The sequence below is a fragment of the Leptodactylus fuscus genome, chromosome 2 (genome assembly GCF_031893055.1).
Source record: "Leptodactylus fuscus isolate aLepFus1 chromosome 2, aLepFus1.hap2, whole genome shotgun sequence".
NCBI lineage: Eukaryota > Metazoa > Chordata > Amphibia > Anura > Leptodactylidae > Leptodactylus > Leptodactylus fuscus.
Window position 1 is genome coordinate 48,886,073 of NC_134266.1, and position 22,686 is coordinate 48,908,758.

Sequence of the window (22,686 nt, forward strand, 5' to 3'; positions counted from 1 at the left end):
ATTCAAAGAGTATATTGGGAATACAAATACCCTCATTTCTTGCTACTGCCATATAGTGCCAGTGTCTGACTGGGAATTCAAAGAATATATTGGGGTTACGTGCACCCACAATTTTTACTACTGGTATACAGTGCCAATTTCTAACTAGGAATTCAAAATGCGCAAGGCTCCCGGAAAGGGACGTGGACGAGGCCGTGGGCGAGGTCGGGGGAATGGTTCTGGGGAGCAAGGTAGCAGTGAAGCCACAGGGCGTCCCGTGCCTACTCCTGTGGGGCAGCAAGCATTGCGCCACTCCACAGTGCCAGGGTTGCTTGCCACATTAACTAAACTGCAGGGTACAAACCTTAGTAGGCCCGAGAACCAGGAACAGGTCTTGCAATGGCTGTCAGAGAACGCTTACAGCACATTGTCCAGCAGCCAGTCAGACTCTGCCTCCTCTCCTCCTATTACCCAACAGTCTTGTCTTCCTTCCTCCCAAAATTCCGAAGCTTTACAGAACAATAACCCAAACTGTCCCTGCTCCCCAGAGCTGTTCTCCGCTCCTTTCATTGTCCCTCAACCTGCCTCTCCACGTCACGATTCCACGAACCTAACAGAGGAGCATCTGTGTCCAGATGCTCAAACACTAGAGTCTCCTCCATCTCCGTTCGATTTGGTGGTGGATGACCAGCAACCCACCCTCATCGACGATGATGTGACGCAGTTGCCGTCAGGGCATCCAGTTGACTGGCGCATTGTGCGGGAGGAGGAGATGAGACAGGAGTTGGAAGAGGAAGTGGTGGATGATGAGGACACTGACCCGACCTGGACAGGGGGGATGTCAAGCGGGGAAAGTAGTGTGGATGTTGAGGCAGGTGCAGCACCAAAAAGGGTAGCTAGAGGCAGAGGCAGAGGTCAGCAGCTTAGGCGAAGCCAGGCCACACCCGGAATCTCCCAAGATGTTCCAGTTCGTACCCAGCCCCGAAAAACTCCCACCTCGAGGGCACGTTTCTCGAAGGTGTGGAGTTTTTTCAAGGAATGCGCCGAGGACAGATATAGTGTTGTCTGCACAATTTGCCTCTCGAAATTGATTAGGGGCTCTGAGAAGAGCAACCTGTCCACCACTTCAATGCGCCGTCATTTGGAATCCAAGCACTGGAATCAGTGGCAGGCAGCAACGGCAGGACAAAGGCCGCCTGCCGTTCACGCCACTGCCACTGCCTCTGCCTCTGCCTCTGCCACTGCCACTGCTGACTGTGCTGGCGATGCACTCCAGAGGACGAGCCAGGACACCACTTCATCTGCCTCCGCCACTTTGTTGACTTCTACCTCATCCTCCCCTGGTCCTGTCTTATCTCCTTCTCCTGCACCATCAAAGGCACCATCAGGCGTTTCTTTACAACAACCCACCATCTCTCAGACATTGGAGCGGCGGCAGAAATACACTGCTAACCACCCACACGCGCAAGCCTTGAACGCCAACATCGCTAAACTGCTGGCCCAGGAGATGTTGGCGTTCCGGCTTGTTGAAACTCCCGCCTTCCTGGACCTGATGGCAACTGCGGCACCTCGCTATGCCGTCCCTAGCCGTCACTACTTCTCCCGGTGTGCCGTCCCCGCCTTGCACCAGCACGTGTCACTCAACATCAGGCGGGCCCTTAGTTCCGCGCTTTGCACAAAGGTCCACTTGACCACCGACGCGTGGACAAGTGCATGCGGACAGGGACGCTACATTTCACTGACGGCACACTGGGTGAATGTAGTTGAGGCTGGGACTGCTTCCCAAACTGGCCCGGTGTACCTCGTCTCCCCGCCTAACATTCCTGGCAGGGACACGAGAAGAACACCCCCCTCCTCCTCCTCCTCTACCGCCTCCTCCTCCGCCACCGCCTCCTCCTCCGCCACCGCCTCCTCCTCCGCTGTTAGATTGACCCCAGCTACGAGTTGGAAACGTTGCAGCACTGGCGTTGGTAGACGTCAGCAGGCTGTGCTGAAGCTGATCAGCTTGGGGGACAGACAGCACACTGCCTCCGAGGTGAGGGATGCCCTCCTCGATGAGACGGCAATATGGTTTGAGCCGCTGCACCTGGGCCCAGGCATGGTCGTTTGTGATAACGGCCGGAACCTGGTAGCAGCTCTGGAGCTTGCCGGACTCCAACATGTTCCATGCCTGGCCCACGTCTTCAACCTAGTGGTGCAACGTTTCCTAAAGAGCTACCCCAATGTTCCAGAGCTACTGGTGAAAGTGCGGCGCATGTGCGCCCACTTTCGCAAGTCGACAGTAGCCGCTGCTAGCTTAAAATCTCTCCAGCAACGCCTGCATGTGCCACAACACCGGCTTTTGTGCGACGTCCCCACACGCTGGAACTCAACGTTTCAGATGTTGAATAGAGTGGTTGAGCAGCAGAGACCTTTGATGGAATACCAGCTACAAAACCCTAGGGTGCCACAAAGTCAGCTGCCTCAGTTTCACATCCATGAGTGGCCATGGATGAGAGACCTTTGTGACATCCTACGGGTCTTTGAGGAGTCCACAAGGAGGGTGAGCTCTGAGGATGCGATGGTGAGCCTTACAATCCCGCTCTTGTGTGTTCTGAGAGAATCCCTGATTGACATCAGGGATAACTCAGATCACACAGAGGAGTTAGGGATAGCATCCGATCCGTCACAGCTGGAGAGTAGGTCCACACATCTGTCCGCTTCACTGCGTTTAATGGAGGAGGAGGAGGAGGAGGAGGAGGAGGAGGAAGAAGAGTTGTCCGATGATGTGATGGTGATACAGGAGGCTTCCGGGCAACTTCGAATCGTCCCATTGTTGCAGCGCGGATGGGTAGACATGGAGGATGAGGAGGAAATGGAGATTGAACTTTCCGGTGGGGCCAGAGGAGTCATGCCAACTAACACTGTGGCAGACATGGCTGAGTTCATGTTGGGGTGCTTTACAACCGACAAGCGTATTGTCAAAATCATGGAGGACAACCAGTACTGGATCTTTGCTATCCTTGACCCCCGGTATAAAAACAACATCTCGTCTTTTATTCCGGTAGAGGGGAGGGCCAATCGCATCAATGCTTGCCACAGGCAATTGGTGCAGAATATGATGGAGATGTTTCCAGCATGTGACAGTGGCGGCAGGGAGGGCAGTTCCTCCAGTAGGCAACCAAGTTCTCACCGGTCCACACAAACGAGGGGCACACTGTCTAAGGTCTGGGACACCTTGATGGCACCCCCTCGCCAAAGTGCCGCCACGGAGGGTCCTAGTGTCACCAGGCGTGAGAAGTATAGGCGCATGTTGCGGGAATACCTTTCCGACCACAGCCCTGTCCTCTCCGACCCCTCTGCGCCCTACACGTATTGGGTGTCGAAGTTGGACCTGTGGCTTGAACTTGCCCTATATGCCTTGGAGGTGCTGTCCTGTCCTGCCGCCAGCGTCCTATCTGAGAGGGTGTTCAGTGCAGCCGGTGGCATCATCACTGACAAGCGCACCCGTCTGTCAGCTGAGAGTGCCGACCGGCTCACTTTGATAAAAATGAACCACCACTGGATAGAGCCTTCATTTTTGTGCCCACCTGTGTAAAGCACCCCAACATGAAACTCCATGTCTGTACTCAACCTCTCCAATTCCTCCGCATCCTCATACTCATCCACCATAAGCGTTGCACAATTCTGCTAATACTAGGCTCCCTCCAACATGATTTCCCCCAACTCTGCTGGTTAGAGGCTCCCTCCACCCTGATTTCCACCAACTCTGCTGGTTAGAGGCTCCCTCCACCCTGCTTTCCCACAACTCTGCTGGTTAGAGGCTCCTTCCACCATGAATTTGCCCAAACTGGGCTGTTTAGAGGCTCCCTCCACCATGAATTGGTCCAAACTGGGCTGGTTAGAGGCTCCCTCCACCATTAATTGGTCCAAACTGGGCTGGTTAGAGGCTCCCTCCACCATGAATTTGCCCAAACTGGGCTGTTTAGAGGCTCCCTCCACCATGAATTTGCCCAAACTGGGCTGTTTAGAGGCTCCCTCCACCATGAATTGGTCCAAACTGGGTTTTTTAGAGGCTCCCTCCACCATGAATTTGTCCAAACTGGGGTGGTTAGAGGCTCCCTCCACCATTAATTGGTCCAAACTGGGCTGGTTAGAGGCTCCCTCCACCATTAATTGGTCCAAACTGGGCTGGTTAGAGGCTCCCTCCACCATTAATTGGTCCAAACTGGGCTGGTTAGAGGCTCCCTCCACCATGAATTTGCCCAAACTGGGCTGTTTAGAGGCTCCCTCCACCATGAATTTGCCCAAACTGGGCTGGTTAGAGGCTCCCTCCACCATGAATTGGTCCAAACTGGGGTTTTTAGAGGCTCCCTCCACCATGAATTGGTCCAAACTGGGGTGGTTAGAGGCTCCCTCCACCATTAATTGGTCCAAACTGGGCTGGTTAGAGGCTCCCTCCACCATTAATTGGTCCAAACTGGGCTGGTTAGAGGCTCCCTCCACCATGAATTTGCCCAAACTGGGCTGTTTAGAGGCTCCCTCCACCATGAATTTGCCCAAACTGGGCTGGTTAGAGGCTCCCTCCACCATGAATTGGTCCAAACTGGGGTTTTTAGAGGCTCCCTCCACCATGAATTGGTCCAAACTGGGGTTTTTAGAGGCTCCCTCCACCATGAATTGGTCCAAACTGGGGTGGTTAGAGGCTCCCTCCACCATTAATTGGTCCAAACTGGGCTGGTTAGAGGCTCCCTCCACCATTAATTGGTCCAAACTGGGCTGGTTAGAGGCTCCCTCCACCATGAATTTGCCCAAACTGGGCTGTTTAGAGGCTCCCTCCACCATGAATTTGCCCAAACTGGGCTGGTTAGAGGCTCCCTCCACCATGAATTGGTCCAAACTGGGGTTTTTAGAGGCTCCCTCCACCATGAATTGGTCCAAACTGGGGTGGTTAGAGGCTCCCTCCACCATTAATTGGTCCAAACTGGGCTGGTTAGAGGCTCCCTCCACCATGAATTGGTCCAAACTGGGTTTTTTAGAGGCTCCCTCCACCATGAATTGGTCCAAACTTGGCTGTTTAGAGGCTCCCTCCACCATGAATTGGTCCAAACTGGGGTGGTTAGAGGCTCCCTCCACCATTAATTGGTCCAAACTGGGCTGGTTAGAGGCTCCCTCCACCATTAATTGGTCCAAACTGGGCTGGTTAGAGGCTCCCTCCACCATGAATTTGCCCAAACTGGGCTGGTTAGAGGCTCCCTCCACCATGAATTGGTCCAAACTGGGTTTTTTAGAGGCTCCCTCCACCATGAATTTGCCCAAACTGGGCTGGTTAGAGGCTCCCTCCACCATGAATTGGTCCAAACTGGGCTGTTTAGAGGCTCCCTCCACCATGAATTTGCCCAAACTGGGCTGGTTAGAGGCTCCCTCCACCATGAATTGGTCCAAACTGGGGTTTTTAGAGGCTCCCTCCACCATGAATTGGTCCAAACTGGGGTGGTTAGAGGCTCCCTCCACCATTAATTGGTCCAAACTGGGCTGGTTAGAGGCTCCCTCCACCATTAATTGGTCCAAACTGGGCTGGTTAGAGGCTCCCTCCACCATGAATTTGCCCAAACTGGGCTGTTTAGAGGCTCCCTCCACCATGAATTTGCCCAAACTGGGCTGGTTAGAGGCTCCCTCCACCATGAATTGGTCCAAACTGGGGTTTTTAGAGGCTCCCTCCACCATGAATTGGTCCAAACTGGGGTTTTTAGAGGCTCCCTCCACCATGAATTGGTCCAAACTGGGGTGGTTAGAGGCTCCCTCCACCATTAATTGGTCCAAACTGGGCTGGTTAGAGGCTCCCTCCACCATTAATTGGTCCAAACTGGGCTGGTTAGAGGCTCCCTCCACCATGAATTTGCCCAAACTGGGCTGTTTAGAGGCTCCCTCCACCATGAATTTGCCCAAACTGGGCTGGTTAGAGGCTCCCTCCACCATGAATTGGTCCAAACTGGGGTTTTTAGAGGCTCCCTCCACCATGAATTGGTCCAAACTGGGGTGGTTAGAGGCTCCCTCCACCATTAATTGGTCCAAACTGGGCTGGTTAGAGGCTCCCTCCACCATGAATTGGTCCAAACTGGGGTTTTTAGAGGCTCCCTCCACCATGAATTGGTCCAAACTTGGCTGTTTAGAGGCTCCCTCCACCATTAATTGGTCCAAACTGGGCTGGTTAGAGGCTCCCTCCACCATGAATTGGTCCAAACTGGGGTTTTTAGAGGCTCCCTCCACCATGAATTGGTCCAAACTGGGGTGGTTAGAGGCTCCCTCCACCATTAATTGGTCCAAACTGGGCTGGTTAGAGGCTCCCTCCACCATTAATTGGTCCAAACTGGGCTGGTTAGAGGCTCCCTCCACCATGAATTTGCCCAAACTGGGCTGTTTAGAGGCTCCCTCCACCATGAATTTGCCCAAACTGGGCTGGTTAGAGGCTCCCTCCACCATGAATTGGTCCAAACTGGGGTTTTTAGAGGCTCCCTCCACCATGAATTGGTCCAAACTGGGGTGGTTAGAGGCTCCCTCCACCATTAATTGGTCCAAACTGGGCTGGTTAGAGGCTCCCTCCACCATGAATTGGTCCAAACTGGGGTTTTTAGAGGCTCCCTCCACCATGAATTGGTCCAAACTTGGCTGTTTAGAGGCTCCCTCCACCATTAATTGGTCCAAACTGGGCTGGTTAGAGGCTCCCTCCACCATGAATTGGTCCAAACTGGGTTTTTTAGAGGCTCCCTCCACCATGAATTTGCCCAAACTGGGCTGTTTAGAGGCTCCCTCCACCATGAATTGGTCCAAACTGGGTTTTTTAGAGGCTCCCTCCACCATGAATTGGTCCAAACTTGGCTGTTTAGAGGCTCCCTCCACCATTAATTGGTCCAAACTGGGCTGGTTAGAGGCTCCCTCCACCATGAATTGGTCCAAACTGGGTTTTTTAGAGGCTCCCTCCACCATGAATTTGCCCAAACTGGGCTGTTTAGAGGCTCCCTCCACCATGAATTGGTCCAAACTGGGTTTTTTAGAGGCTCCCTCCACCATGAATTGGTCCAAACTGGGCTGGTTAGAGGCTCCCTCCACCATGAATTGGTCCAAACTGGGGTGGTTAGAGGCTCCCTCCACCATTAATTGGTCCAAACTGGGCTGGTTAGAGGCTCCCTCCACCATTAATTGGTCCAAACTGGGCTGGTTAGAGGCTCCCTCCACCATGAATTTGCCCAAACTGGGCTGGTTAGAGGCTCCCTCCACCATGAATTGGTCCAAACTGGGTTTTTTAGAGGCTCCCTCCACCATGAATTTGCCCAAACTGGGCTGGTTAGAGGCTCCCTCCACCATGAATTGGTCCAAACTGGGGTTTTTAGAGGCTCCCTCCACCATGAATTTGCCCAAACTCTGCTGGTTAGAGGCTCAATCCACCCTGATTTTCAAAACAAATGTTGGTGCCAACCTCAACTTACTACAAGGGCCAAATTCACTGCTGGTGACAAGCTCTCCTCACTGCAAGTGCCAAATACACATGTTTCAAGGTGTTTTCCTACTGTCAGAGAGGTGGTATTGAGTGTGTAAAGTGTGTAGTTGTTAGGCTGTGATGTTGGGGTAATAGAGGGTCTTTGGTGTGTTAGATGCCCCCAGACATGCTTCCCCTGCTGTCCCAGTGTCATTCCAGAGGTGTTGGCATCATTTCCTGGGGTGTCATAGTGGACTTGGTGACCCTCCAGACACGGATTTGGGTTTCCCCCTTAACGAGTATCTGTTCCCCATAGACTATAATGGGGTTCGAAACCCGTTCGAACACACGAACATTGAGCGGCTGTTCGAATCGAATTTCGAACCTCGAACATTTTAGTGTTCGCTCATCTCTAGTCCTAAGAATGAACCAGGGATTATTCTTTGTAAATGTTCAGCACATGAGAAAACTTCTGCTATGGTTCACCGCAGAGCAGGCTCCACACGGCTGCTTGCTCAGAACATATTACCCGTCCCAGATGACATCATGCCCTGAGGGGAACGGTTAAAGGAGATACGGTATAAGGAAGTAACAGTCTTACATTTAATATTAAAGGAATTAATTTACCATTTTCACCTGTGGTCGCTGCCCAGTACTGCCCCCTGACAAAAGCTTGACAGGAAGCAATGTGCAGCAACCACAGGAAATAGACAGTGAAAGATTGTGCTGATTTGCTTAAACCATGACCATAGAGCATGCCGATCTCTAAGGCCTCATACACATGACTGCCTGTTGTATGAAGACAAAACAGAGTGTAGCGGTGAATGGAGTCCTACTACAGTGGTCCCTTCTGCACCGTGATTTTCCGCATTGTGGTTTTGATCTTTCCCAGGTCCCTGCAAGTAGTCTAACATAAAAAAATTACTCACCTGTCCCACAGAAATCCAGGGCTGCTACTGCCTCTTCCCCGATCCTCCCAGTGCCCATTTACTCGCATAAGGCATGCCCTATTAATACAGCACCTGACCGCAGCGACTCCATCAAACAAATACCCCATATGCAAGTCAATGAACATCCAGAGGACCAGCGGCAGCACTATATTCCTTTGGAACAAGTGAATAATAATTTTTTGTTATTTTAGGCCAGCTAATGTTATATAGAGTGCCACATTGTGTGGGTGCTGTGCTGCTAACACTCCAAAAGTGGAAGGAATACCTGTATACCCATGTGCCTTTCGTACATGACATTCTCCATCACATGCCATACTATGGAGACACTGGTTTGACAAACAACATGTAGCATATGGTAGTGCACTCATGGCGTTTGCCACCATGATGCAATATGCAAACATACAGTGTCTGTTATGAAGATTTTTCTTCTAAGCCCTGAGAACAATGCTTAGCCCCATGTCATTTACAGAAAATGCAGATAGCAGGCGGCATTATCAATCTCTCTGCGTAGTAGGAGCACAATCCTGCAGCTCTCGCTATCTTACATCAATGTGGTACTTAGAGTCCATGTGATTCATGAGTCACTGCCTCCATTTATATTCATTATATCATCCACTGACCTAGCACAAAGACTGCAAGTAATTCCTCCGTATACTGGCAACGGAAAAAAGACACTTTACTAGTATAATAGTCAGCGGAGAAGAACAGTTATTGGGATGGAAACTTCAAGATGCGCCATTTTCATTTTATTTCAAGTACATGACTATCGACATATTAAAGGGGATGGAGTCACACCTTAAAGGGTTATTTACATTTTGGCAAAATACCGCAGAGATGGAAATCCGCACCCAAGTCCTAAACACTAGAGTGGGACTTATGGGAACGGCCATATAGTGCTGCTCTACACGGCTCCTGTAACTCTCATAGAGGTGAATGGGAACAGCACAAGTCCACACTTTCTGCGGCCATATGGTCACAGAAACAAGTAGCTAGGCCAGCACTGCTTGGATGTTCCTGTGGTCGGTGTTAGTAGCCGCCATTGTCATCTTTACAGCAATCTGCCAAGATGGGAATAAGATTTTAGATCATGGTCATTTTCTCCTAAGCCACCTTCCTTTAGGGGACGAGGAACAAAAAGTGTCTAAAACTGTTAGGAAATGTGGCATAAGGAATTTACACCAATTTTGTGGCGCAATCTGGGCCAGAATACCAGTTTTCATGAGTAGAGCTGTCCCTATATGTCTGTCAAGAGGGAAATGTGGAGTGTCAGGCAGCAGATGCTCTTTCATATAACCAGCACCTACTGTATGTAATCTGAGGAACAATGACTACCTCTCTAAAAACAAATTGCTAAATGTTGTCAGACGGGTTGCACGTCACACGTCAAGTCAGACAGTCGGGTCGCACATGAGGTCAGACAGTCGGGTCGCACATGAGGTCAGGCAGTCGGGTCACACATGAGGTCAGGCAGTCGGGTCGCACATGAGGTCAGGCAGTCGGGTCGCACATGAGGTCAGACAGTCGGGTCGCACATGAGGTCAGGCAGTCGGGTCGCACATGAGGTCAGGCAGTCGGGTCGCACATGAGGTCAGACAGTCGGGTCGCACATGAGGTCAGACAGTCGGGTCACACATGATGTCATCAGCCAGGTTACTACTCACATGAAGCACTAAGGTACTCCGTGTTACACGATCAATAGGTTTGTAGAGCAGAGCTAAAACGAGAAAAAGGAAAGAGTATTAGGAGTCCATAAGTCCATGCACAGAAAATCAAGTAAGAAGATGGGGTGGACAGTACATATAAAGAGGAAGTTGGGAATGAAACATTGCAGCAGAATATGAGACTTTATAGATTCCAAATACAGTCAACATTCATAATCATCAATTCAAGGGTCAGCAAAGTATCAACTTCTATGTCCTAAAGTATCAAAAACGTGGAAAATTTAAAAACAAAAAACACTGAAAAGGCAGCAAGCATAAAAGTAAAAAGGGTAGCTCATCACAAATGTAGGCCTTGTAGACTCCATCAACTTAGAGCAGGCGGATAATGGTAATGGCTATTTCCAGGTGGGTCTCTCTAGCTTTGGCTTATATCCTAAAGCCAGCCATATCTATTATATCCTAAAGCCAGCCACATCTATTATATCCTAAAGCTATTTCGATCAGCGATCAGATGAGTAGAAATACCAATTTTTGGCTTGATTGGCTGCTTTTGGCCAATTATCAGCCAACTTACACAAACTTAATACACTATTTTTGTTCATTTTTCATCAAAAATGACAGATTCCTCTAAATGTTGATGATGAGATCATTTCTATGATAAATCGGACATCTGAAATCTTGGACACATGGCCAGACTTACAAGGCATATTAAAGAGTAGAACATTGACTTTTAGAGAAGCTACCTCCATAGGTAACACTAGAGAGAGTTTACCTTCTTCCTGGAGGAGAACTATGGGTACTTATTCCCCTATAGACCTATAACGTAAACCCGTAACGTGTTTTATCATTACATGGACCCGTGGCATCTATTGATATACATCTTCTAAGTCCTTGAGCATGTTCACACTGGTAATAAACCCATTAACAAACTTTTCTTACAGAAACCACAAGTGATAAAAAAACAAATAAAACCTGCGCAGTCAATGGCCTTTCTGAAAAGCTATCATATGTCCTAGAACAAAGACTACATTACACTGTAATACTCACTTTCTTATCTATCTATCTAAAGTTTCTTTGTGATGTCTCCTGCTTGTTCTTCCATTACATAAAGGTAAAGTGATTTCACAATAGCTCTCAGCATTACGTCTGTCATTGCAGTAAGCCATATTCCAAGTTTCCAGCGGCTTGTCTTATTATCCCCTTTGAGCCTGCTATACCTATTACTCCAAGTACAGGATAAAGCATCAGTAGGCACTTGACTTTTTCAGAGACGTACTGTACCAGCTGAAAGAATGAAGTACTAACACAGCCCGCGTCTTAGGACTTAATAGGACTATGAACAAGTGTACATAGACCTCAACCACTGGCAATCCTGTCTCCAAGTAATCAGGAAAAAAAATCTACATATATAACATTCATTAGGGTCAGTGAATAAGAACTACTGCATCGTAGGCATCTTGTATACGGCCTGAACCTCTAGCATTATTGTTGCCTTATTCACAGTCATTAAAGGCAATTTTCACTTGACCTCGCTGTGTGGTCCTGTTAGGAAAAATAATAGGTCCCTCTGCAACGTAGAAGGTCCAATCTACAACCGTCTTAGTGTGAAATACTTACTACTACAGGGCTCACCATTCACATGGATTATTAAAGAAATTCTATGGTTCACCAACAGCAATCCCTATCTATTAGCTCACTGCTAGGCAGCGGGTAAGAAGTTTAGCTGTCAAGACCGCCCCCACCCCCATCAGTATTATATATTGCCATCATTATCATATAGAAACATGTATTAACACTAACATTATAGTATGTAGTACAACACTATTATAGACCACCCCCACACCCATCAGTATTACATATTGCCATCATTATCATATATAACATGTATTATTATCATATATTAACATTATATATTGCCATCATTATCATTTTTTATTGGCGGTGTTCCTAGAAATTAAACAATTTTTCATTGATTTGCATTAAAATTCTTTACATTTTATCATTTGCGCTGTCTCACTGCATGGCGGTATGTAATAATACCAGACATGTAGGTTTTTCTGTCCGCTTGAAAAGTCGGACATCTTTACGAACGGACACTTAAGGACAGGCACGGAGTGCAAAAGAACGCACCCGATCGCCATTTAAATGAATGCAGAATGTCACGGACACAGCTAGTGTCCGCTGCTAATGTCCGTGCGAGATTTTGAACGGACATTAGCAGCTGACACTACATGTCGGACAATGACGGTAGTGTGAACGCCCCCTAAGTCAGATTCCAAGGCTGTCCCAAGGCAATGGACGCGTGGGACTGTGGTAAGCGTGGTTCTATTAACTTTGATAGATGGGTCAGGTAGAGGGGCCGTGTGAGGTGGAGCGAACATGATGAACACCATTTTCTCCATGTTGAGTTTGAGAAAGCGGGAGGAAAGTAAAGAGGCTAGGGCTGCTAGACACTCTGGGACTCTGGTCAGCAAGGAGGTAACGTCTGGTCCAGAGAGATATATTTGAGTGTCGTCAGCATAGCAATGGTATTGAAAACCATGAGATTCAATGAGTTGGCTGAGGGTGTAGATGGAGAAGAAGAGGGGACCTAGAACAGAGCCTTGGTGAACACCTACAGAGAGAGGGCGTGGCGAGGAGGTGGTGTCAGAGTGGGAGACGCTGAAGGTGCAGTTGGTGAGGTATGAGGAGAACCAGGAAAGGGCAGAGTCTGTGATGCCAAGGGATGAGAGAGTTTGTAACAAGAGGGAATGGTTGACTGTGTTAAAGGCAGAGGAGAGAATGTATAACTAATGGCTCAAAGTACTAGATGTGTCACATGACAAATAAACATGGCTGATATATGGCCCTAAGCTCTATTATTTTATACTCCTGAAACAACATAACTTAAATTTCTAGGTACATGGCTGCTTATGGCCAAAGGGGGAAAAAACCTAGAGGAAGACTAGGCACAGAAAATGTATCAACAACAGCAGCAAACAAATACCAGCAATTCTTCCTCTCCATTTTGCTTATTCTGTATAATACTACAAGTAAACCAGAAAAAATCTTTTTATGCCCTAAGTTCTCCCCATCACTTGTGAGTTTCTGTAAGACTAAAAGCTGCAGCAGGAGCCTCCCCCCTCCAACCTTTCTGCAGAAGGACAAAAAAAAACTTTACTGAACAGTCATTCTTCATTTGGGCAAGACAACTGGAAGATGCAAAGTCTGTTTACATAATTAGGTTTTCTGATATATCTTGTTGTGTCCTGCATAGGAAAACTTGAATAGACATACCTTAAGGCTGGCTGCACATGGTCTGGACAATATGGTCTGTATATTGTGATCAAGCTTGTAGTACAGTAGTCTCACGGCATAATAGAGAACTATGATACTGGGAGTCCAGGCAGAGTGCAATTCTAGAAAAATAGCCAATATAAACGCCCATTTGCAGAAAGCCTAAGGCCGCATTCACACGACCATGTTTCACCCGTGAAACTCGGTCCATGCGTTGGCTGGATTTACCAGCCGGAATAGTATAACGGGAGAGGAACTCCTAGCGTTATAGTTATCGTTGATGCTAGGTGTCCCTGCCCCCCACTGTCGTGTACTTATTATACGGTAGTCATGTTGTGTACATATATACTGTATTGCGTATATATAAACATGTATATTACGGTTGTATAAATGCAGGATGAGGGTGTCCTTACATGATACAGCTCAACCACACCCAGCCTGCATTAACTACGGGGTCATACTTATACCTTCCATTGGAAGCCAGCAAGTAGTACAGGTACAGCCTGACAACTAGAGGTTGTGCCACGTGAATTCTAATTGTCAGGCTGTTCCCGTACTGCTGCTATTGTTTCTAATAGCAATACACATGTGGCCAAGCAATAAGCAAATAAACACACACATTGTTATTGAAAATAATAATAATAATAATAATTCAATATTCTTGTAAAGCAATCAGAGAATTCTGAGCATCGTTCCCTTGACGGAAAGTAACTCCTTCTATACAATATGACCCATATTAAAGTAAGGCGGGAAAAGAGAATATTGGCAATCCGGTCAGAATCCTCTGGGCTCTTCAGAAATAAGCTGAAGGATAAGTTCACATCACAATGTGGCTCTGGGCTATGTGAACCAGAGATATTGGCCTACTTCTAGACAATTAGTATGGCTGAGATTCTTCGTATCTCATTAGTGAGCCCGTCTAATTGTAGCCGCCAGATTCCAGGCACTAGAGGGAAATGAGCAAGAAGCAAATCTATCCAAATCACCGATGCAACAAAGGATTGCTGCTCTTTCCAAGATTAACTTTAGTCAGCGTCTCCCATCAGTCATCAAATGATGATGTATCTCCTTATCTGACGCCATCCGTCTGCCAGGAATAATAATGCCCATACCTGCAGCTTATCAGTCAATGGAATAGGCCTGAGGTGCCGAGATAAGCGTCATCCGCAGATACATAGAAACACATACAACCGTGACATTAGGATAAAAAATTGGTAACCCCGTCATGTCCTCTCTTAACTAACCCTGAGGAGGATGGAAACTAAATCTCATGATCCGCACTCCAGGAAGAGGCAGATAACAGCCAGGAAGTAATGAACAGTAAGGGATGTATGTAATTATATTCAGCGACATATACGGGTGATAGAGCAGGTACGGGGAAACCGGAAGAGATGATGTCATGTGATAAAAGCCCCACTGCCCTCCTCAATGAGAACATAAATGGTGCTTGTCATTTTTGGATTAGGTAGAGGGTTACTTGAATGCACTGTCTATGTAGTATCTATTACCAGAGTTACAGTAAATGCCACTAGTAAAAGGTATACAGGGGAAGCGCTGTACGTTCTCTAATATAGGGTTAAATATTGCTGCCCTATAATTAGGATGGGTCAATATTTGTTCAGTAGGGATCCAACTCCTGAGACCCACACAGATCACTTGTTTCACATGAGCAGTCTCTTGATTAAATGCCAAGCACAGCACTGTACTTGGTATAGGGTCTGTGAATGGATTTACAGCTCAGTCCTATTCCTTTAAATGGGACTGAACTTAAACAGGCCATTTACGAATGAATGCAATGTCATTGGCCTATGAAGTAAAAACAGCTCTCACAAAAGCTTCGCTGCTGCCTTGAGTAGCTGATCACAGGGGTGTGGGGGTCCAGGTATCGATAGTCTATTCTAAGGATCAGTCATCAATCGTTCATTCTCAAAAAAGCCCTTTAGGTTAAGGCCCCACGTTGTTGCAGATTTTGTTGCGGTTTTTTGAGCCAAAGCCAATAGTGGCTACAAATTGAATTGGAAATATATAGGAAGTTCTTATACATCAAACTTCTGCTCAATCCCTCCAGGCTTTGGCTCAAAAAACCACAGCAAAATGTGGGGCCTCAGCCTTAAAGGGAACCCAACATGTTGACTAATCAGTTATATATGTGAGCAGCATGTTATATATATACAATTGTGTTGGTAAAGATTCAGTATAACCTGTCATTTATTCATAAAACCTCGTGGCTCTTTCCATACTGAGCTGCAGTACTATTCTCAGCCACTACAGTCAGTGCCTGCTTCCAACGTCACACAGCCCCATTAGTGGGAGTGGTGATCAGTGGGGTGCGGCCCCACCAATCTGAAGGATTGGTAATTAGTATGAAGGTCCTGGAACTCCCCTTTAAGAAACGCATGTCATCATCCATGTCTCTTATCAATGACTGTTTGAAGCGTAAAGTTGTGCGTACACACAAGAAAAACACTTACAAGGAGCTAATGATGTTGTGTATGTATGTCAGAGAATACAAGGGTATGTTGACCTTAAATATGCCCAAACCTTCGTCCCCAGAAGAGACAGGTCACATCCCAAGGGGTCTGGCAGCAGCTTATTACCCCCTTCAGCAACTGGGGCAGATCATGGCTGCGACCTGTCCTTGGCTAAGCATGGTGTCCCATTTTTAGGCCTCATGTACACAACCATGTACAGTCTGCGGGTCAGTAAAACAAAAAGGCACGGATGATCCACGGATTGGTATCTGTCATCTGTGGCTTTCATTGACCATACATTCAAGTGAATTGACCGAGCTGCAAATACAGACAGATATAGGGCCTGCTCCATAATTTGCGTCTCTTCAATTTGGCCCGGGCACCCAGCCGCTAAAACTACAGCTGTGCGGATGGGCCCATTGAAAGGTATGGGTCTGTATTTTGATCCGTAATTGCAGATCTAAATAAACGTGTGTGCATGAGGCCTTAAATAACAGCTAATATTGTTTGTGTTTCTAGTAAATCTGACGATTTTTTTGTCGATGTCCTCCCCCTGCTGCCATTTGTTACCTTATGCCATTACACCACATTGTATTTTGATTTGTACCAATACATATTACATTTCATGTCCATGCTATGTATACCTTTATCAAGTTTACGTATATTTTCAATAAATATTACGATTGGTTAAACAAAAACAAAAAAATCGATAACCTTTGCACTCCGTTCCTTCACCTCACATGGCAGATGGCACTAAAAGCAAGTGTGGGCCTGTCATATGGTTTATGAAGCTTTACAATGGCCCACGTGTCTGAGCACATGAAAAACTGATGATTTATAATAAAAATGCAGAGAGGAGGAAATTTCACAGGAAACACAAGATATTAAGTTTATATGTAAAGCACAAGAATGAATCATCATCCTTTATAATCCCAGAGTAATGAATGAATCACCAAGGCTCCTGGTGGGGCAGACAAAAAGGTTAAAATGACTGGCGTGACAAGCTGTTGGTACGTAAACAGACGGCGATAGCGCAGACCTTTTCTTCGAACGTTAAATAAACGCGCCCGCTTCTATTTTTTACTGCAAGTCAGACACAATGGCATCTGTGCTCCGCTGTACAAGCCACTTCCCCTTAACATCAGCATTATCTTTCTGAATGTCTGCTCCAGAAAGCAGCAACAACAATACAAAAACCATGAGATTTCACATTAAATCTATTATAAAGATGGATACAAGTGTGTTATCATGTGACAATACTAAAGTCAGTGCTATACACACACAGCTATATATACAACCGCCATCGCAAATCCTCTGGGAGCTAAAACCTCGCTTTTATCGTATTTCTAAATGCCAATTCCATCCAGTTAGATTTGCCGTGACACATCCAAATCTGTCATTTAGGAATGTAGAAAACTAGGGTGACGGCCACCGATGAAGTTGTAGGGCTAAAAATAGCGGGAGTACTGCAACATCAATGGTTTCCTATGGAGAAGAAAATTGACAGATTTTTATCAGATTTTTTAGCTAGGTCACTATTGCTGCCATTTTACTCTATAGAGCAAGCACCTCTAATGTCACCAGGAATCTCCAGACTAACCACGGCCAAAGCGTTTCACTCCACATTACGTTCTCCGATATTTCCAAGACCAAGAAAGAGCTAAACACAAATTTTAGCCACTGGACAGAATAGTAGAAGTCCATGGAAGATAAATGTTGGGTCCAGAGCACCAGTCACGATGTTATCTCATTTTTTAATGACCATCTATAAAATGAGACCTATATCGAACTAATATAAGCACCTTCCAACAGGATCACAAAGTTGGGGTCCCCATACACATTAGATGTTTGGCTAAATCCATCAAAATTGGCAAGTTCAGCCAATATCCATCTGTGTTTAGGGTTCATGCACACAGCAGATCTCCGTGTATGGGGCCTGTGCGGATTCCTTGGTAAACAATCATACGGTGGCCATGTGGTACTGTAGGGACAATGTCAGTGCATTACTTACTGTACATACAATATCACATTTATAGGTGAAGCAATGGTTCACTGCAGAAAGCAGACAAGTCAAAATGGTATATGGTGCAGATTGCATAGGTGCATAAACATTCACTCAGTATTCCAAATGTACACAGATAAGGCTACTATAAGGTGTCAGTCACATAACAATGTCAGGTGCACAATGCTGGCTTACAGCCTATTCGTAACACCCATACTATTAGATCAGGTGGACTGCCCAGCACCTATATATGTACAACCCACTAGTACCAGCGTCTCACTTACTCTCCACCAACATCATGGCGCCTAGCTACATCCTGCAAATGAGATAATAACTGTGAAGTAGTAGATATTTTGGGTCCCTATGTCTTGTGAGTCCCATATTGAATGGAACATATCACAATTTTTTTTCTGTTACAATCTGGCATAAAAAAAAAGTTCCTTGTGGTGAAACATATCAAAGTGCTGAATGTCATGACAGTATTACTGAATGAGAACCCTTCATGTCCTCTGGCACCGGCGGTATTACATACCCCCTTGAAAGCAGACAACGTGGTGAATTCAACGCACTGTTAGCTTTGATGGTATGCGCCCGGTGCCAGAGATATCGGTGTGGTTAGTTTCAGCACCAATATCCCTTCACTGTCAGAGGAGTGGGTCTTACTGCTCAGGGCCATCACTGGGCCATGAGGAACCCCTTCCTCTAACAGTACAAGGCTATTGAAGTGTACTGTCAGGTACAAGTTCGGTTATAAGGTGTCATCTGATTTCCATCTAACCTACGGTATTAGGAAATTCAGAGTACAGGATACTACTATACCTCTTTTAAGGCCTCCATCATTTAGCCTAAAAACAGACACTCCGGAGGACCTAGCGCATCTTTACAATACAGATAATGCCCATTGATTTGGGAAACGGAACACTTTCTGCCAAATCACCACCACCAATTAACACTGATCATTGGGGGTTCAGCTCTTCTTCTCAAGAGCCTTCTAAACACACTTATATGTTAGTGAGATAAAGTCTCATTAATAATTCTATTAATTGCAGTCCCTCTATACCCAGACGGAAGAATAGTAATCCTCGCTGAAAATCTTTTTAGTTTTGCAGCAGGAAAATGGGAAAGTTTAGTTGAAAAAAAAACCCATTAGCGGTTATTTTAACTATTCCATCACGCCATAGTGTAAGTTTCACATTGTAGTTTGCTGGAGGGGTTTGCTGTAAGTGATGTTTCCTGAAATAGAGCAACCATACACCACACATAGATGGCAGAGGGAAAGATGCTGCAAGGTGTCACTTTCATTCTTTAGAGTACTGAAATGTAATATGCACGGCAAAATAAAAAGATCAATAGGTCCTCGTGTTTCAAGGTTAGATTTTTTTTTTTTTTTTATTATTGAACAATAAAGTGATATTTCTTTACATTCTGCTTATATAGCACAAAAATGAGATCTGATCTTATCCCAAAGACATACCGATAGGGAATTTAGATTGTGACCCCTACGGGATCTTTCAAGCGCTGTGGAACATGATGGCGCTATATAATTAAGACTAGGTTCACATTTGTATCGGGTTCTTCATCGCTGGGGGACCCAAACAATGGAGAGTCCGTCCGCTAAAACAGCGGTTATCTGCAGACCCCAAAGACTATAATGTACCCCAAGGAAAGTGAAGCAGTATCTCGTCACAAGGGTCTGACCCCCTAGGACCTGCATAGATTGTGACAACACTTGAGTCTCTCGAGTGAATATAGTGGTAGCATGTGAGAATAACCACATCATTCACTTGTACAGGATTGCCAGAAATTGCAGAGAAGAGTTCCTACAGTCATAAAGAAGTGAATGGGGCATTGGTAACATGCTCTCTACCACTCCATTCACACTTGGGGTTAGGGATCTGCTCCCATGATTTAGATCCCAGTGGTCAGACACATCCCAAAGCCTATCAATAGTGGGTAAGTGTTGCTTGGGAAAGCCCCTTTAATCCATATACAAGAATTTGATAAGCCAAAATATGACCGATCGATTGCTTGTAGGATCATGGATATGAGTGATCTGGATATCAACATATCAGGAATACTTATTAATTAAAGGGGTTCTTTGGCCCTAAATGGACATTTCATACTAATGACCTATTCACAGGATAAGTCATCAGTATGTAATCTGTGGGGTCCAAGACCCTGACCCTGCACAGATCAGCCGTTTTGGCAACCTCAGGGAAGCAGATGCTGGTACAGTGGACGGGGAGTGCTCGCAGGCTACTCCTATTCAAATAACATAGTGGCTTTGCAGTTCCCATTGCCATGCAGTGGATAAGCTCCAGCACCGCTCTTATTTCTTGAATAGGAGTAGCCTGCACGCACACCCCATCCACTGCAGCAGCTGGAGACTGCTGGAACAGCTGATCTGTAAAGGGTTCAGGCGCCAGACCCCCACAGATCACATATTGATGACTTATCAACCTAGCATATCAACCCAGCCGCACAGATAGATAGGTTAGGGTCACCTCAACCAAATGGCGTTTAGTGTCTCCATTGTTATTGCATAATTGTTAATATGCAAATGAGCTATTTGGAGCAGTAAGGGTGTCGATGTTGTGCCAAAGAGGTAACCAATATGTATCTGCGGGCTGGGCTGATATGTTGGGTTTTGGTGACTAACTTTCTTCAATGTGGATATGTTTGTGTGTGTGTGTTTGCAGGATCAGCCCATTGTTTGTTATCTGTAGACATGAGTAACTCCATAAGAGAACACGACTACTGTGACTGACACAGTTTAGGACACACGTCAATCATTTTTACTTCTTATAAGCAGCCGTGTCACTCACAGCAAAACCAGCTCTCTATTCTATCAGCTGCAATTACACTGATGTTAGTACCTAATATTACTTCTATCTCTGCTGCCACTCATAAAGATATCAGACACCGCTGAAGAAAGTGAAGACGAATTTTCATTTGCAAAACTACAAAGCGGCATGTGGGCGCATAATCAACATTCAGGCTGGGATATGAAAAGACTCGGCTGTGTGTATACATTCCTGTATCAAATTGAGATCTATCGATCCATCCACTGACTGTAGAGGAGCTCTCTCTCCATTCTAGAGTGATTTCTTTCTATTCTAGATCTAGCTCTTCCCTCTTGGATCTACAGAGGTGTTCATCCTGAACTTAGCCTGAATTTAATTGCAATCCAATATATATATGTGTATGTGTATATGTATATATATATATATATATATATATATAGCATATCACTTTGTGACACAATATCACAAGATGATAGTCAGCTTTTCAAGGCATTATCTCATGACACATATATGGACATGTCTAGCCAAGAGGAAAGGTAAGGACTGACACACCTGTATCCATTTAACCATCCATCTCTTCCGAGTCTATTTCTATACCTTATTTATTTTACACCTGTCAATACTCTATTTTAGATCTATTAAGATATTCCAGATCTCTTTGCATGCACAGAAATATACAATATACAAATAAACGCAATTAATATACTTATGTAGAATATACATACATACATACACATACATTTTATTCTACATTTATTAATACTCTATTATAGATCTATCCATATCCTACTATTCTAGATCTCTCTCACTCTTTCCCTCTCTCTATACACACACACACACACATATATATATATATATATATATATATATATACACACACACACACACACACAAATATGAAAGGAAGATGCACATCATGGCAAAATACTGAACCGCACAAGGTCACATATCACCATATAGTGTACTATATACAGGGTGGGCACTTCAGGGTCACAGGATCTCATTGGCTGACCCACCACAGCAGACTGTCACCTATGTCTATTGTTTAGCCAGTGACCTGAATGCATCAGTCTGCAGTGTGTCTGACCCTCCCCAAAAGCCGGCTCCAGTCATATACTGAGACCTCCCCGTGTTTGCTTAATAACCAGAGTTTTACCATCAGGAACGCCCCCCACCACAGGGCAGACTTTAAAGCGATAATACTTCTAACTAAATGTCAATGCACAGGCATCAATGAAGGCGAGTGCAAATTCCACGAAAACCGGCACTCTCCTTCTATCCCCTGAAGAAGGAGACACATGAGTGAGTATATACAAAACTCTATTCTGCTCCCTTGCACCCGACGAATGCCCTGTTCACACAAGCCACTATCTAAAACTACCATATAACAAAGAGTAAAGCAGCTGGAGACATAAAGCAGGAACGTGGCTATTGAAGACTAAAAGAAATAGATGACACAATAGGTAGGGACAGGCTTGTGCAGTCAAGCTTGCAATTGAAAAAGCAGCGACTACTGCCAGCTTCTCCAACGTGACAGCGAAAAACTGCCTTCAATTTCTAGTATCGTCTGCACTGACAAAATGACTCTTTACAAAAAATAAAGGAAAATGAATGAAACACAGGTTCAAAGGAAGTGCAATGAATATATCATAACACACCTGCACAGTTATAGCCAAAAGAACAGAACATAAAAAAGACACAAGCACATATAGAAAACATGCACAAGAAGAATAAGAGAAGCATGCACAAAAGAAACAAAAAAAAGATCAGTTTACCATAAGTGCAATTACAGCAAAGACGAAAGATCAAGAGAATTTCCATTGCCCCAGCATCCAGCCATGTCTCATCCCACTCCCCATCACCAGCCGACACAAGCCAATCTGCTGGCTTCAGCACAATAGCAGCCACCTAACATGCAGGCGAACACATACACACAGACATGCACTCCATGCAATGAGGAGAGGTGGGAGGGATGCTAGGAGGAGGAGGAGCGGGGCTGGGAGGAGTGTTCAAGGTGGACATCATCGGCATTTTAAAGAGGGATTTAGAGAAAATTGTTTCCCCTCTCGCTTCCACACGTTTTAAGG

At 45.8% G+C, this 22,686-nt stretch overlaps 1 protein-coding gene across 7 annotated transcripts in view; it reads right to left on the minus strand.

Annotated features, from left to right (window-relative positions):
- The window catches only part of ABR (ABR activator of RhoGEF and GTPase), a 265,327-nt gene that overhangs the window by 71,262 nt on the left and 171,379 nt on the right, over positions 1-22,686 (minus strand). For 6 of the 7 annotated variants that reach the window (XM_075263741.1, XM_075263746.1, XM_075263742.1 and 3 more), the window contains one exon: positions 10,047-10,099. In XM_075263741.1, the coding sequence (XP_075119842.1) occupies positions 10,047-10,099 (53 nt within the window). Of the gene's footprint in view, positions 1-10,046; positions 10,100-22,374; positions 22,669-22,686 lie in introns of those variants that run through there. The other variant, XM_075263747.1, reaches the window with a different exon arrangement.